Below are 17,598 nucleotides of genomic sequence, written 5' to 3'. Positions count from 1 at the left end.
CTTGTCTTGAAGAGATGAGAAGTTTTCTTTTTCTTCTAGATAAAGGTAATTAGCTACCACAGATGGCCACCCCAATTACCAGGTGAATTTAGGGGGAACTCTATTTAATAAATGATCCTGTCAAGTCTTCTTATGTGAGGCCTAACTATTTTCATCTTGAGAACACAGATGTAATATATATACAAGGTGAAATTGCTTTGTCTTTGTGGTCTCTTTAGTGGGTTGCCTGTGATGCCCACTGCCGTCTGGCTTAGTGATTATTCAATAATAAAACTGTTTTCTTTCTCGTCTACCTTGATGGAGATGTTTTCTGGGTTGGCAGGATATTTTATTTTTAATGATTTTCCTAACACCAGACAGATGGCAGGCTACTTAAGGACAGTGAGGTTATGTTATTCGATTAAATTCGACAAGCAGTTGATTGGGCTCCATCGATGTGTCAGACACTGCCTGGTCAGGAATATAAATATGATATTGAGCTCACTGCTATGAGGTTTACAGTTCAACTGGGTTGCTGTAGGTGGGCGGCCTGGGAGAAAGAGCACTGTGGTGGGAGACCTCAGTTAGCGACCAGACACTGGGTTTCAGGGCCCTTGTCTGTGAAATATTATGGATAAAACAACAAAGGCTCAACGAATTGCAGCTATCGCTTTTTCTGTTTAATCTTCTCCCAACAACCCTGTGGTTTGGTGCAGCCTGTATGAAAGTATACAGTCATAAACTTAGATATGCAAAAACTAAAATAATTTTCTTGATATTTCTACACATGAATTGAATTTAGTCCATAAACCCTCCATTTGTGCTGATGGCTGAAAGCTGCATCTTGCTATATCAATTCAATTTAGTCTTTCAAAACTCAGTTACATTTGAATAAATATTCCTTTTGTTGGTCGAAGGTCAATGGTGTGCTTCTCATCAGGTCTGGTCCACTGTGGCCATGTGGCCTGTCCTCTGTCCACCTTCAGGGACAGTGATAGTGCTTGTTTTGGGGGCCTCTGCTGAATTGGTCACCACCTCAGCTCCTGCAGCTCCTACTAAGATCTGAATCTCAGTGACACCCCTTGTGTTAGTTTCCTAGGGCTGCTGTGACGAGTTGTACAAGCTTAGTGGCTGGAAACAACATAAGTGTATTCTATGATTGTTCTGGAGGCCATTGTCCAAAATCAGGTTGTCAGCAGGAACACGCTTCCTCTAGAGACTCCAGGGGAGGGTGAACCTTGCCTTCCATCTTCCAGTGGTGCCAGGTGCTAGTTAGCTTGTGATGGCATCGCTCCAGCCTCCACCTCTGTCTTCATGTGGTCTTCTCTTTCCTCCTGTGTCTTGTCCTTATTTTGTTTCTCGTAGGGACATTTGTCATTGGATTTAGGACTCACCTGGATAATCTAGGATGTCTCATGTCAAGAACCTTAATTTAATTACATCTGCAAAGGCCCTTTTTCCAAATAAGGCCAAACTCACAGGTCTGGGAGTCAGGACGTGGATGTATCTTTTTGGGGGTCTCCATTTATGCCCTTCTACTCTCCATCTAGTCTCCAGCTTGGGACATTGCTCTTACACTAATGCTGTTCCTATGCACTGGCTCTCAACTCTCAGGAAAGCTGAGAAGTTCTTCCATTCCAGGTGGGAACAGAGAGAGATTTGTTTCTGAGGCTCTCTCAGGCCTCCCCTCTCTTCCCAGAACTTGCCAGACCTCCAACTCTGTGCAGGCCACCCCCTGTCCATGCAGGACCTCCAGCAAGGCTACCTCTTGCCAAGTTCTGGTGAGAAGTGGGGGCCAAGTCATGGATGCTGAACACGCCCAGGTTGGCACCACTACTGCTGCTGCCCCTGAGTGTGGCCGCCGCCCTCTGCTGCACCCCCCTGCTTCCCTCAAGCTCCATCCTGGAAAATGTCATTCCTTGTCAGAAAGGAGGAATGTGAAGCAAAGTTGGAGCAGGGGTTGAGAGTGAGGCTCATACCAATGTGAAGACTGAGGACCAGAAACTAAGCCCAATCAGAGTATCACACATTTAGTTCTGTGCCATCTGAGCATTTAGATTTCTGAGAGCTGATCTGGGACAATAGGCCTCGGTGTGTCTTCTGAGTGCTACTTATTTAAGATTGTGAGACACTGATAGGGTCCAACCCTGTGCTACTAAGATATCAAGATATTAAGGAGAAAAGATGATTTTGGCAGGAAGAGAATTATGAGAACGGATTTCCAGGTGGCATGAGCAAAGACAAGGCCTTGGGAACATGTGGCTTATTAGGGGCCAGGTGAGCAGTTAAGTATCACAGAGCACTGCCACCAGAGGCCAGAGAGGTAGGATGGAGGGGTGGCAGTTGGCCCAAATGCCACCAAGGGAGGCTGGGAGGTTGGCAGGTATGAGAGGGAGGCTGTAATAATCACTAAGTGATGACATTTGCTTCCTCTCTGTTAAATTTGTCCTCCCAAATGTAATTTTTAATGCATAATGTAGTTATTTTAAATTGGTTCACTGAAACAGTAACTACACAGCATAAAGTACAGTTTGGCAAAGGGCTATTAAATATATAAGGTTTTGGAGCGCCTGGGTGGCTCAGTCGGTTGGGTGTCCGACTTTGGCTCTGGTCATGATCTCATGGTTTGTGGGTTCGAGCCCCGCGTTGGGCTCTGTGCTGACAGCTCGGAGCCTAGAGCCTGCTTCGGATTCTGTGTCTCCCTCTCTCTCTGCTCCTCCCCCACTTGGGCTCTGTCTCTCTCTCGCTCTCTCAAAAATAAATAAGATGTAAAAAAAAAAAATTAAATATATAAGGTTTCCCATGTAGCTGGGAGTTTGGCTTTCAAGGTAGAGAGAAGGCAAGACTCCAAAAGGAAAAGGTTTGGCTTTGCTAGCAAACTCGATGAAAGGGCTCTGAGGATTGAAAGGCCCACACCCACAGGACGAAGCAGCTGGGAGGGGTTTGGACAACAAATTCAAGAATAATGTAAAAGAAAGTTGAAAGCTTGCTTTCAACTGTCATGAAGCCTAAGTTCATTCAACAAATATCTTTGTTTAGGTGTTGCTGCTTAATTAACCTGACAACATGATGGCGCATGCAGAATCTGTTTGAAAAATCTGTGTGGAGCTCTCATTTCCTCCCAAAACTCCATTTGGATACGGACTTTTAGCCTGGTCCTTGTTGCCAAGCACTGTGATAAGGTGGCACCTTGGCACTTAGAGTGAGAGGTGACCGACGACGTCTGGCTTTGATTGCCTGTTTGGAATGGAAACAGAAGGTGCAGGAGAGGCAGGGCTGAGCTGTGGCCGATTGCAAGGAGGTGAGAATTACTTTGTGGTTCTTTTCTCAGACTCGACTAAGGTGGCAAAAACCACTGTGATAAAGAAATAGAAGTGAAGGGAGGGTGGCAGCTCGGCTCCTGTTTTATTTAATTCACGTTGTCAGTGAGACACTCTTTTCCTACAGACGCGGTGCTGTGCACAGTTGGGCTGAGTGGGATGCTGATCTGGTGTAGGCTATTCCAAAACCCCAACCCCTCCACTGCCCTGACAAAGTCATAGGATTGGGGGACAAATCCTAGTTCTGAAAGCAAGAACCGTTCCCAGTTCTCCCAGTTTCCTTTTGCACTTTTTTGTTCTGTTTTTATAGAAAGCTGAGGTGATGCTTATAGGAATCTGAACCCATTACATTGACGTCTGAATCTTATTTTCAGTCAGTGTTTACCCACAGGCGCCACATGTGCTGTACCAAAGGGTTTTCCGTAGCCAATATGTGTGAATCACAGGTGTATATTAAAATGTTATTGCTACAATAAATAGGTTTTTTACAGGGACTCACCACATTGATTCACAAGAGCTTCCTCATTTCCGTGGAATGCTTTTACCTTTACACTTGGCCAGTTCTAAATTATGCAATTAACCTGCTCTGCTTGATTTACTTTTTTTTTAATATTTGGATTTACATAATACTTGAATTTATAATGTGGCACAGAATACTACATCACAATTTTTCTGAATGATGTACTTTCAGGGGCAAAAGAGGCTAATGGTCTATCCTTTCATTTTCTCTTGAGCTTTGTTAGGGCACACATATACTTTCAACACAGTGGTACTTAATTTGTTCAATGCTTTAGAAAAAGAAGTTCATCTGTATATTTTTGGGCATTGGCTACTAGTCACTTTTTAAGAGAGCTATATAACTTTCCATTATATTAATAAGCAACACAAGTCTTTGTTCTACTATGTAATATACAACTGATGTAATACATGTACGTCCTTATTTATGAGTAATACTGATACACTACAAATCACCAATTTCAATGAAAAAGTGTAGAATAACTATTAAAATATCACAGGTACCAAATTCTTCTAGTTTGCTCAAGATATTTTTTAGCACTGAGAATACATTTAGTGGGGAAAATGCCATATTAAATCTCTGGGGGGCCATCCAATCTCGTTCCTAGAATTTTTATGAATGACATACCAACATACTAGTGAGATTTTTGACCTTCTAGCTTAGTGGATTTCAAAGCATCCATTTCTGGGTTCAATATGGCTCCTGTTCCAGTGTCTTAACAGGTGTTCAGCTACCATTAAATCCTATGGCCTCTCTATCCTTCTCTAACTGCTGTTCTCACTCCTTACATTGTACTGAAAGAGCCAGATTCTCCTGAGCTAAGGATTTACTAGGTATTTGCTATGGTTTAAGTTTTATACATTCAACCATAGACAATTAATCTGTTTTCCTTCCTTTTACCCAGAACACATTTTAGCACAATTTGACAAATTACGGAAGCAGGTGTGTTCCCCAGTATCGTTATTGCCTCCAGTTTTCTTGTGACAAGACCATTTTGCCCAGCACAACAAGGTTCTCCTCTACCGAAGACTCGACTTTTGGGTCAGCATGACTCAGACTACTGAAAGTCATGGTTTATTTTGAAAGAGTGTGGCCTTACCATTTTTTGAGTGGGTTTTCTTGGCTGAGAATGTCTACCTCTATTTTGCATTCCCTCTAACTCTGCATATAGTCCTGTCCTTGTCCTCCAAATCTTCCCCGTTCCCTTCCCACTTCTTCAAAGTTAACTTGTACTACTTTCTTTTCCTTCTGATGCAGCTTAACAATAGCCCATTAGCTGAAGTGTCACCTTTAGTTTTATTTCTCTCTCTACAATGAGCTTTATTAATAATTCCTTTTTAAAAATTATTTTCGAGCATACAACAGGAGCACAGCAGGCACCTGGTCAACACCCCATAATCCCGTGCTTTTCTTTTTCCTTTTTACCATTTAGAATCACACTATCCTAAGTTGTCTCACAAGCTGTGTTGGAAACAATCTCGTTTTTTACACAGGTCAACAAAAAGTCAAATGCAATCAGAGCAATGTAAAATGGGGTATGCTCAACACAGATGCACTTTTAAATGAATTCTAGAAAATCAAGTTATTTAATTTACACTTTGGAATGCCATTTTTGTTAGCAAAATATGACTATTCTCAGAAAACTGCCACTACAGAAGCAAAATCAAGAGATTGCTGTGTTAATTTAAGCACTTCAAAGGTAACAAAAAGACTATCCACAATGAACGCTTAATTACATTTTCTCTCTTTCAGTATTCACATCACAGGGCTTTCCTTTGAAACAATAATAAAGGGAAAAACACTGAGCAAAAAAAAAAAAAAAATAGAGTCTTTCAACTGGGTAAGTCTTCAATAGTCCTTATCGCCTAATCATTGGCAAAAGTGGGGGGTGGGGGGGGAGACGAATTTCACAAGCACTGGGCAAACCGCAATCAGTCAGGACAGAAATACAGAATAAATACCTGGTGGATGAGAGAGACATTTTAAAGAGACAATAGATAATGGTTATGAATATGCATTTGCTATACACTTAAGCTTGATTTTCATTGTGGGCTGACAAATTGGTGCCCCCAGGGGGCGATGGAATAGCCTGCTGTTTTTTATTCCAGAACAAACTGCAGCCAAACATTTTTTTTTTTTTCTTATTTTGCTGCCTGGCATATGCCTGTCCTTGAAAAGACTAAATCAGGGACTCCCTGGCTTGTGCAGCACGACTTGGCCAGTGTGGATAAAAAACAAATCAGAGCTTGTATATTTATGTGGACTTTTTTTTTTTTTCATTTGGATTAAAATGCTTTGTAGTATTTTGCAAAAAGAAGCATACAATTTAAGAAAAATGCTCATTTTAATTAAGTTCAAGCCTAAAGACAGGCTTATGGAATGGAGATTTTAACTTGTGTTTGGATTTTAAGGGGATGTGATGCATATTTAACACAGGCCTAGGGCCTCCATCCACATATTTTATCTGTCAATCCACAGACTGTCTCCAGCTGTTTTACTGCCAATATTTTAACTATTTCAGATCAGGTAGGGCTGGAATGAGCAGGAATCAGAAGTATTATGTGAGCCCTAATAGAAGGCAAGCCACAGCCTTTTATCACTTGCATCAGTAGGTCTTAAATCACAGGTGTTATTTGTTTGTTGGTTGGCTGGTTGGTCTGTGTTTACTTGTCCTACTTCTGTACTAGGTATAGGCTCAAAAAGGGGAGGGATTGAGCTCTTTGCCAAGCTGGCCAGGATGTAGGTTAGTACTTAGACATAGCAGTTGAGATTCAGGAAAACTGGGCTAAAGCAGATTGGGCTAACATTGTAGAGCCTGTCATAGTGACTGTGGGTTGGAGGATGTCCAGAGAAGCAGAGCAACTGCTGATCACGTTTTAGGCAAAATCTCAAGTGAACTGGCAAAATGACTTTGGTCCCAAGACTTTTTGGGTAGTATAGTATGAAAGGGACACTCAGATTTCATGTCTTGTGGAGTGCCTTCTTTCACTGAATTAATTAGCTCTCATTAAAAAAAAATCATTTATAGGGGCGCCTGGGAGGCTTGATCGGTTAAGTGTCCGACTTTTGGTTTCGGCCAGATCATGATCTTGTGGTTCATGGGTTCGAACTCCACACTGGAGCTCCATGCTGACAGTGCAGAGCCTGCTTGGGATTCTCTCTCTCTTTCTCTGTCTCTGTCTCTGTCTATGTCTCTCTAGCTTGCTCTGTCTCTCTCAAGATAAATAAATAAACTTAAAAAAATTAAAAACATTAAAAAAAATTATAAATTTAAAAAATCTGAGTAGTTGTCCTTTTGGCTTTAGATTTCATAATCAGAGAACCCAACCAAATATCTCAAAGCTTAAAACACTTCATATAAATCTGGTCAAGAAAAACCAATTTGAGTTTTCTTGCAGCAGTGTATTTTATCTGGCTCACACTATATACAAGCAGTACGTTAAGATTCCTTAAAGACCAGAAATTTAAAACAATTAGAAGACAGAGGAGAATATTTTTCCTACATCAGGGTGGGAAAGAATTTCCTAAGCATGAGTCCAGAATAAATATTGACCATAAGTGAAAAACGGATGGTTTTGACCATGTCAAAATATAATGTCAAAAGCCATCAGAGACAAATTGAAATAACAAAATGCTGCCTAACAGAGGAAATTTGCAACTCCTACAGCAGTCACGGGACTACTATCCCACAGGATATGTAGTACTCCGACAAATGCATTCTAAAAAGACCAACTAGCTTTTAGAAAAACAGGTAAAGCTTACAATATGATTGGGTGAGTCACAAAGATGGCCAGTAAGCATATGAAATGAAGAAGTGCTCCCTTATCAACAACTACTGAAATGCAAAAATGCAAGCTAAAGGCCAAGTGATACTACCATCCAACTCATCAGACTGTCATAATCTTAAGCCTAACCACGTCAACTACACATGAGGAAGGAAGAACATGGGGTTCTCAACTGCGGCACTTGGGAGGGTGAGCTACTACTCAGCAAGTGTCAGGTCCCTACAGTGAATATTTTAGGTTTTGAGGGCCGAGAGGCAACACTGATGATGTTCTATGCGTACTTATATAGTAATTTTAAAATGCAAAAACCACTCCTGTGCATTGCTCAAGGGCTGTATAAATAAGCCTGTGGACCAGATTTGATATATGGGCTTGCAGACCCATGCTATAGAGCCATCTGGACAGGATCCAGGATCTGGAGTTCTACTTTCTGGCATATAACCTAGAGAAACACTCACACAAGTGGACACAATGTACACATGTATTAGTTGCAACATTGTGAGGGCAAAACATTGGAATACAACTTAAATATCCACCAGGAAGGACTGATAAACAAATATGACAGTCAGTCATATTCCATATATTCATGATTATATATACTAATGAACTTTATGTACATTAGGATAAAAAGATTTCAAAAACAGTATTTGGGGAATGTGTGTGGAGTTTGATCCCATTTACCCTGAAAATTGCTGCTACTAATGATCTTAAGGAGGGAAACAATGATCAAATATGACTTGGCCTCAGCGTGCTGTGTGGCCATAGCAGTGAGAAAAGTGTACAGGGACATGCGTCCCAGGGACATCCATCAGGGCACTGGAGCATAGCTTCTCAACTGGAAAATTAATATAAATCTTAAAAACTAATGGTATAAACTGTTTGTAGGTTATAACCTTAAATTTAAAACATTACATATTTTTGATGGATACATATATATGTGGGAAACTACTTCATTTCATTGATTTTTAGACACACGTTTATTTTTACATTTCAACAGTCTAAATAAAACTGGCATGCAACTTATCTATGTGTGTTTGGTTTAATTGTTGTTTCTTGTTAATGTTAGCCAAAATAAGAGTCTTCCTATAGTTAATAGCATGTTAAATTCAGTAAAATATGATTTAAAACTGGACGATAGATTCATACCAAATACATCCCAGTCATTATCTGGGAGACATGGTGCGGCAGAAGAAGGAAACATTAAAGCAGAGAAGGACTCGGTCTAGGAATGGGCATCAATGATGCTTTAAATTGATCAGTAATACTTTACTTCTGTAAATTAAAAGCATCTGAACATATTAAATGTTTAGCCTTTACAAATGTATAGCTTTAAATGCACACAACATCTTATTTAAACTCAGTGTTGGTGATGGCTGTGATCGCCCTCTTATCCCATGGCTAATACATCCCCCAAAATACAGCTCCCATGTAGATGGCATCTTGGAAAGTAGGTATGTGGGGCATCGTTACCCTCATTTTCAGATACAACGCAACAGAGAGGTAAGAGAAGTCTGATTCTTCCCAAGTCACACATCCAGTGACCAGTGGAGCTAAAACTTGAATCTAGACTTCGAAGGTTGTACTTTCTCACCTGATTTACCAAAATGCCCTCATTGCTTTACAGATTTGTGAAAGATAATGAATAAAAGAAGAAACTGTTTCAATTTATAGTTTTAACTTAGAACCACTTTTTGAAAATCACAATGGAAAAATTATAATAAATATTTTGGGCAGATACTTCAAGCAGCAGAGTTACATATGGGTTTTCCACATGTGCTCTGTGGATTCCCAGGGGTGCAGGTGAACCTCGGAAGTCCTTGGAAGTGCCTCAGTGTTCCACTGTTGATGGTATGTTTTTGGTCCCATAAGGAAAATTCAGACTGCCCAAGAAGTCTACATACAAGATTTAGTATTTTATTTCATTATCTCAGTGATCTTAGTACTTAGTGATCTCTGTAGTTCAATTTTTGAAAAAAAAAAATTGGTTTGGTATAAACAGTTTACTAGGCCGAATCATTTTTCGTCTTGCTTTCGTATTGTGTGAGACTTTCACTAAAGGATCAAATTTGTGTGAAACATCTGCCATGAGGATAGCAAACAAATATATTGTTTTAATAGAAGAACAATTAGATTATTACTATACATAGATGATTTCAATCATATCTATCCTACTTTTAACTATGATTAATAGTCTCCAAGCTATTCCATAGTTATACAGGAACTTAAACAGAGTAGGTACTTAATAAACATTAGTTGAATTGACAAATGGGTGTGTGGATGGATGAATGAATGGATGGATGGATGAATGAGATAGACTTAAAGGTCCCAGAAGACAGGATGCAAAGCCCTCAGGGCCAATGTCATGAGGCGCAGGTGGATTTGGCTCTGGAAACCAGGCCTCCATTCCTTCTGCAGAAGGTTATTTCCTTTTGTGCATATTTTAAAAGTCACCCCAAGTAAAAAATGCCAAAACTATTTCTATGTGGTTCTACAGTTTGAACCTAAAACGTTACACCATGTAACCATGTATCCCTATACACTTTTTGACCTATTTGCTCCCTTTCGAAAGAAAGGTTCTGCCTATAGCAAATGCAACCTTGAACACATCTAGTTTCTGAAGCACCTATTTAGTTCACATTTAGAATTGGAAGGAATCTTAGTGCCCATTTGTAATTTGTCTTATTTTAGTGACTCTTGGAGAGAGGTTTGATTCCAGGAAGACATTTTCAGTGATAATGCTAAACTTCACAATCGTAGGAAATAACAACGTAGCTGCCTGACCACAGGCTATGAGACCAGGAAGACATGGGAACGTCCTGGGTCTAGCATTTACACTGTACATGATGTTGGGTGTGTTACTTAACTCCTCTGAGCCTCAGTTTCATCATCTGTAAAGTGGGAACACTGCCTACCTTGGTTGTTCCAAACATTAGGAATGAAATTATGAAACGTTCTGCTTTTTAGCAACAGCAGGGCTTTTTGGTTTTTGTTTTTTTAATTTCATGTGTTTCTGATAAAGGATAACATTTTGGGTCCTTACACTAGAACTTTTAACATAATAGAGCTTAAGTTTGCTTCTTAAATATACACACATTTATTATAAGGGGATGTACTTTGGCCATTAGAAAGATCTGAGAATTATATCCCTTACTATGTCAAGGCCATATTTCACAACTTTTTCCTTTCTGTTTAATGCACATGCATTGAAAAGAAAATTCTCCTTGTGTGATAGAAGTCAATTTTTCCCGGGTTTTGGTATTTTGTTTTCATGATGCTTTTTGCAATATTTGTGACTCTATGTTTTAATTTTTCCCATGTGTTTCTTTCAGCCACACAGCCCAGAAACACAGAGCTGACTTCTAACTGCACCCTAGGGTCAAGGTCTTCAGTTTAATCTCAGCTTTGGAATGGAAGCAGTGAAACTGAAGAGCGTGTCCCCACCTGATAAATAACAATAATAGCAGCAGCAATAATAATGACATAGTTCTGGGAACACTTAGAGATGGTTAACCATGTACTTGAATATGGGATTTCCATTATGTTTTATCTCGTGTTCCCTCAGGCAGACACTAGCGTATAGGATGGAGCCCTCCTCTTACTCAAATTTGGAATCTAGTTCCTCAAGCAGTTGGAGTCATAGAAATTTAGACTGGAAGAGACCTCATGTGGCCGGACTACTCTACACTGGTTCTCTGACTCTCGTTTTGACATTGAAAAGAGGCCACAGAAACCGGTTGATGCTTACCCCACTACGGTACTAAGATATAATTGACAAGAAATGCTAAACTCACCAGAGTGGCAAAGAGGTGATAGAGAATGAAATAGATGGCTACCACAGGTGCCCACATGTGTCCCACAGCATTTAGGGTTTGGTCCATTACGTCTACCCATCCTTCCTGGGTGAGGATCTGGAACATGGACATAAACGCCTATGGAGGAAGAGAATAGAGGCATTAAACACCAGCTCAGGCTTGCATGCAGTTTAAAACTAGTTTGTGGTGTTTGAGGACTTCGATCTCAATATTATTGATTTTTATCTGATTGATTGGGAGAACAGCCTTAATTCCACAGAGGGGAAAGAGCTGAGAATTAAAGATCCTTAAAGCCTGATATCTAACTATTCAGTGTGGAAAACTAAAATAATCACCCTGAATTATTATTAATAATAATTACCCTGAATTAATATTACCCTTGTTGGTGGTAAGTACTGTTGAGAAAATAAAATAAAATAAAAAGACATCTTTTTATTTGACTTTCTTTTTTTTCCTCTAAGCAAGCTAACGAGTTGCTTAACATTTCCTACAAATAACTGTATTTTTTTTCTGTTGCTAAGTGCAACTTATTTTTATAGTGAATTGCATTTGATTGTCTACAGGCATATGAGAATAATAGCCTTGATTTTACTTTTATAGTACCCATCCATCAAATTATTTCAGTTATATTAAAAACACAAGACTCATGGGGCGCCTGGGTGGCGCAGTCGGTTAAGCGTCCGACTTCAGCCAGGTCACGATCTCGCGGTCCGTGAGTTCGAGCCCCGCGTCAGGCTCTGGGCTGACGGCTTGGAGCCTGGAGCCTGTTTCTGATTCTGTGTCTCCCTCTCTCTCTGCCCCTCCCCCGTTCATGCTCTGTCTCTCTCTGTCCCAAAAATAAATAAAAAACGTTGAAAAAAAAAATTAAAAAAAAAAAACAAAAACAAAAAACAAGACTCATTAAAAAAGAAACATGTCTAAATGGTATTACCATACCAAGAGACTTAATAAAGACAAACATATTTTCTTGATTTTATTTATTATTTTCAGGGTGCATACCCAAGACCATGAAAGAGGCCAAGACCTAAATAAATAAAAAAAATGAATAAATAAATAAAATAGAGCATTCCAACAAAATCTAGCCATGCTAAAAGACTCATACTTAGTCTGCAAAGACTTTGGCTAGTTCTATTCTTACAAGTTTTTCTTATTAAATATATGATTATATGTACATTTCTGACTCGTGTATCTTACATACATTAGTGAACAATAAATGCTTCTTTTTTTTTTAAAGTTTTTTTTAAACGTTTATTTATTTTTGAGACAGGGAGAGACAGAGCATGAATGGGGGAGGGTCAGAGAGAGAGGGGGACACGGAATCTGAAACAGGCTCCAGGCTCTGAGTTGTCAGCACAGAGCCCGACGCGGGGCTCGAACTCACAGACCGCGAGATCATGACCTGAGCCGAAGTCGGCCACTTAACCTACTGAGCCACCCAGGTGCCCCAATAAATGCTTCTTAATGAGGATTTATGATGATGATGATGTCTGGAGACAGTGACAATTGTAATCCAGTGACTCTTTGAAAATGTCTTTATAGGCTTTAGTACAATGAAGATGTAAATTGGATTCTCAGATTCCAAGAAATAAGGTCCAGGATAATACAAAGATGGACAGGCCCAAGATAAAAAGCCCTGTTACACCGATAGGATCTTAGAGACAAAAATGAACCCTACAGAAAATCTACTCTGCCCTTTTTTTTTTTTTAGAAGATAAGGAAAATGAGGCTTAAAGATGATTGGTGATTAGCTCAAAGTCACTCTATTAATGTGTGGCAGTAACAAGTACCACTGAGTCATTATGACTCCAAAGTAAGTTCTTTTCCAAGCATTGCAGTCCATGTTCAGTGAGGTCTTGAATCTACTAGTTTCCAGGCTGCACCCCACACAGTACACACTCTTAGCAGTTTCCTTTCCTAGTGACACTTAAATTTTAACTGTTTTAGAAGTACGACATTCAATGCCCAGCACATAGCGGACCCATTTGAACAAAGGAGCAATTAATTGGTAAGTGATTCTTTTACTAGGAGATAAGTTTTTCCACCTATCCTTTGTCTATGTGTGAAACACTTAATGTCTCCTTGAGTTAATTTTTTATAACCTCATTACCTACAACGTGTTTTGTTCATGTAAGCATGAAGTAGGCTGTTACTGATGCTTGAACTCAACATCGCCAAGGACAGACAATATAATACTTTCTTTGCCAGGGCATCTAAGAGAATATTAGTCCTAACTCATCCGAAAAATGCTTCAGATTTTGCAATGCGTCATTTAACTTCTTAAGAATGCCAAAACTTATTGAGGACATTACTTTTTCCCTCTGTGTGTGTTTCTGTCACATATTTATTACATCCAAAGACAAGGAACACAAATTTCAAAGACAATTCACATAAAAATATCAGACTGCTGTATTTTCTTCAATGAAGATGTCACCAATGTGAAAGTGTGTGTACATCCTCAAGACTCAACGGCACAAGGGGAAGAGTCAACACATCTACCAGTATAAACAGAATTTCACCCGACATGAATTCCTTTCCCCCAAAATGACAGGCCAGCTTGTGATTAAATCCAACATTTATTCTTGGTACCTAGAGACCAAAAAATGCAGGTGTACCTTTCAACTGCCTTGGGCACTAACCAAATTAATTTGTTTTCATCCACTGCATTAGCTTTCATGAATACTCAGCTATTATACATTCAGTAAATGTTCGGGAACATGGAGCAATGGGATTGTAACCTGTTGCTGGCAGATAAGCAATGTGGGCAAGAACACAGGGGTTATCTTCCACTCTTTTCAGAGTCTCAGAAGAAAAAAAAATCTCCTTTCTGCACAGCTCAGCCACCTGAAAGTGCATGTTGTAAGATGCTGTGAATTATATTTGAGAGCAATGCTTTGTTACAACGCGATTCATGTGTTTCCAGCTGCTTCCTTGAATAAACCAACAAAAAGTAGCGCCATGAAATATTTCAATTACGGGTTGAAAATTAATTTGTGCCTGGCATGAAGGCTGCTATGTCAGTTTTGTTGAAATCTTATCCAGAAATTAAATCCCAACGACTGTTGGAGATGTGACTCAAGTACACTTACTTATATTTATATTGTCCACACAATGTGTGTCCCTTGAAGAGCCTGCTTAGTGTATTTATTAAAATGTGGGTTATTAGTGGTTACTGAAGGCTTGATGTGTTGGGGACTGAGATGAGGAAGACACAGTTTCTTCTACTGAGAAATTTATAATCAATAATAGAGAAAAAGATGAAAATGACCAACTGTAAGAAAGGCAAAAGGGAAAACATGGTATATAAGAGAATTGTGGTAAAGCTATCATGAGCCAGTTAGAAGTATCAACCAATCTTGCCTCTTGGGTGAGGCAAGAACTGTTTGGGGAAAATGATGGCAAGTGATTGTCATGATGAAAATGAGAAGGACTTAAATGGGGAAGAAGGGGGCCATGAACAAAGGGCTGGAGGAAGTTGTTTTCTCTGAGCTCCTTGTCTCTACTTAACATCATTTTCCTATCCTGTTGACCTCTTGTCCCTCTTTAATAGCTTCCACCAGCTCTTTATAAATTAAGAAAATGGATCTTTTATCTGTTATATATGTTTAAAGTATTTTCCTCAATCCATTTGTGGTATTTTTGTGAACATAAATTTTACATTTCTATGTGGTCTAATTTGCTATTCTTTTATCTAAGGTAAAAAACTTCTCTCACTGGATGATTGGACGTAAATGTACCCATACTTTTATGAAGTAGTTTTAGTTTATTATGTTTAACATGCTTAACCAGAAGTCACATTTAAATCAGTTTGTATCTGGAATTTATTTTGGTATAAGAAGTGAGATAAGAATTAATCTTATTTTTTCTTTTAATAGATGATCAGCTGACTCAGCATATATAATTGAAAAAAATCTATCTTTTCTTCACTAATCTGAAATACCTCTTATCATAAACTGAATACTCAGACAACTTCAGCTCTATTTCTAAATTTTTATTCTTTTCCATCAATCTATCTCACTCCAAATTGAGTGACTGTACATTCACTTTAATAATGATTAAAACAAATTAATAATTTGCTTAATGAATTTAAAACATCGTAATGAATTTAAAAAGCTAGGGTTCCTAGCTGTTCCCCATAAACTTCTGTTTTCAGAATTCTTTCATTTACTTTTACGTATTAACTCCTCAAAACATCCTCTTGTTTTATTTGTTGAGGTTACATTAATCTAAGAAAAACTAATATTCTCCAATCTCATAGAAATGTTTACCTTTCAATTTATTTTTTATTCATGATTCTGAGAAAATATTTCTACTTATATAGTTTCCACACACTTCTTGTTAAGCTAATTAATATTACCTTTCAAAAGCTTAATCAAGGTGGTGTCATATCATTAAAATACTGTATAGTAAAGAAACCTGAGGATGAGTTTCTTAATGGATGATAAACTGCAGACTACAGCTATATGCCTAAGCACACTTTTTAGTCCTAACTGGTCTTTCATGCTTGCCAGTACATTTATAATCAACAGGTTGATAAACTATAAGTTGACTATAAAAATATTGTTCACTGTTGAGTCGGGTAATGCTCTCAGATCTTACTTCCTCCTCCAGGGCTCCAGTATTATGAGGTATACGGTACCAGAAGATCAATGCTCCAGGTAAATGCTCCCTTTCTCACTTTCCACTAATTGCTCAGAATCTGACTTAGTTTCATGCATTTTATTTGAATCTTTGCTTTCTTACACAATTTTCAGTTAAGTTTAGTTTTGCTTGGTTGAGATTTTCTGATTGGTTTTGACAGATTTTGTTGGAAAAAGAAATACATACCTCCCCCCCTTCTATTTCCTATACTTTCCAAATTCTCATGAATTTTATCTATTGTTTGGAATAAATTCCACTCTTATGCTGCTGTAGATGTTCTTCCCAAAACCTTCTGTTACTCCAAAACCATTGGATTCTTGCTCTCGGATATTTTTCTTAGAGTCTTCTTATCACCTGTTTTAATGTGGACTAATTGCTTTCTAGATTTGCTCCATGGTGGTCAGAATCTTTGCTTTGAATTTTCTTCTTATTCTTTTTTAAATATAATTTATTGTCAAAATGGCTAACATACACTGTGTAAAGTGTGTTCTTGGTTTTTGGGGGTCAGTTTCCATGGTTCATTGCTTACATACAACACCCAGTGCTCATTCCAACAAATGCCCTCCTCAATGCCCATCACCCATTTTCCCCTCTCCCCCACCCCCCATCCACCCTGTTTGTTCTCTATATTTAAGAGTCTCTTACGGTTTGCCTTCCTCCCTCTCTGTTTGAAATTATTTCTCTTCCCTTCCTCCATGGTCTTCTGTTAAGTTTCTCAAGATCCACATATGAGTGAAAACATATGATATCTGTCCTTCTGAAATACAATTAACTTTCTTGTCTAGATCTTTTGTTCTATTACAGTGTCAGAAAGTGACCCCAAATCTCATGCCTGGTTGTGAGTCCTGTTTCAATGTCAGCTGGGTTTTCTTCTCTCTGCTTTGCTGTCTCAGTATGAGAAGAGGGGTTTGCAGGGACAGAAGTATTAGCTAGGCTATGGGAAGTCATGCTCGAAAGATCAGGCTTCAGGTATTTCTTCAGTTCAGTTATTCAGAAATCCTTATTGCTGCCAGAGCCCATCAGTCTCTGGTGTTCGCATCCTCAGATCATGGGCTCTTCCAGACCTCACTCTCCCAGCACTGGCTCCAAGGGAGGACAGACAGGCTGATTCTGCCATTTTGGGTTCTCTGTGAGGAGAAAGAATACAAGAGGGGCTCTTGCTCCCAGGGCTGCTAGTCCCCTTGTGGCTTCTGTTTTCTTCTTTTCTCCTCATACTCTCACTATGCTAAATTTTTGTTTATCATGGGAGACAATTTGTTTCTGGAAATCATGATTATTTTGCTTTCACTCTCAAGCTTTCTTTCTGTCTTGGAAAAATAAAATGGTGAGATCTAGCAGTTTCTTTTGCCTCTCGTAAAAGGGCTGGAACAAGTCACTTCTACACTGGGGGGTTTCTCGTCTTTTTTCAGGCTTGTGCATGCTTCCATGCTCAAGTCTCCTCAAACAGAAGGAGAGGAGGATGTGTTTTAAGATTTGCTCTTCCAGGGGCGCCTGGGTGGCGCAGTCGGTTAAGCGTCCGACTTCAGCCAGGTCACGATCTCACGGTC

General features: G+C 39.1%; 1 protein-coding gene across 8 annotated transcripts in view; it reads right to left on the bottom strand.

Moving 5' to 3' along the window:
• Nucleotides 1–17,598, bottom strand: part of NALCN (sodium leak channel, non-selective) — a 333,612-nt gene that overhangs the window by 125,351 nt on the left and 190,663 nt on the right. For 7 of the 8 annotated variants that reach the window (XM_058743569.1, XM_058743534.1, XM_058743516.1 and 4 more), the window contains one exon: nucleotides 11,393–11,530. The exons of the other annotated variant lie outside the window; for it this stretch is intronic. In XM_058743569.1, the coding sequence (XP_058599552.1) occupies nucleotides 11,393–11,530 (138 nt within the window). The remainder of the gene's footprint in view (nucleotides 1–11,392; nucleotides 11,531–17,598) is intronic. 8 annotated transcript variants of the gene reach the window in all.

This window comes from Neofelis nebulosa, chromosome 1 (genome assembly GCF_028018385.1).
Source record: "Neofelis nebulosa isolate mNeoNeb1 chromosome 1, mNeoNeb1.pri, whole genome shotgun sequence".
NCBI classification, from domain to species: Eukaryota; Metazoa; Chordata; class Mammalia; order Carnivora; family Felidae; genus Neofelis; species Neofelis nebulosa.
The sequence above is the reverse complement of the archived record's forward strand: the minus strand, read 5'-3'. Positions and strand labels throughout refer to the sequence as shown.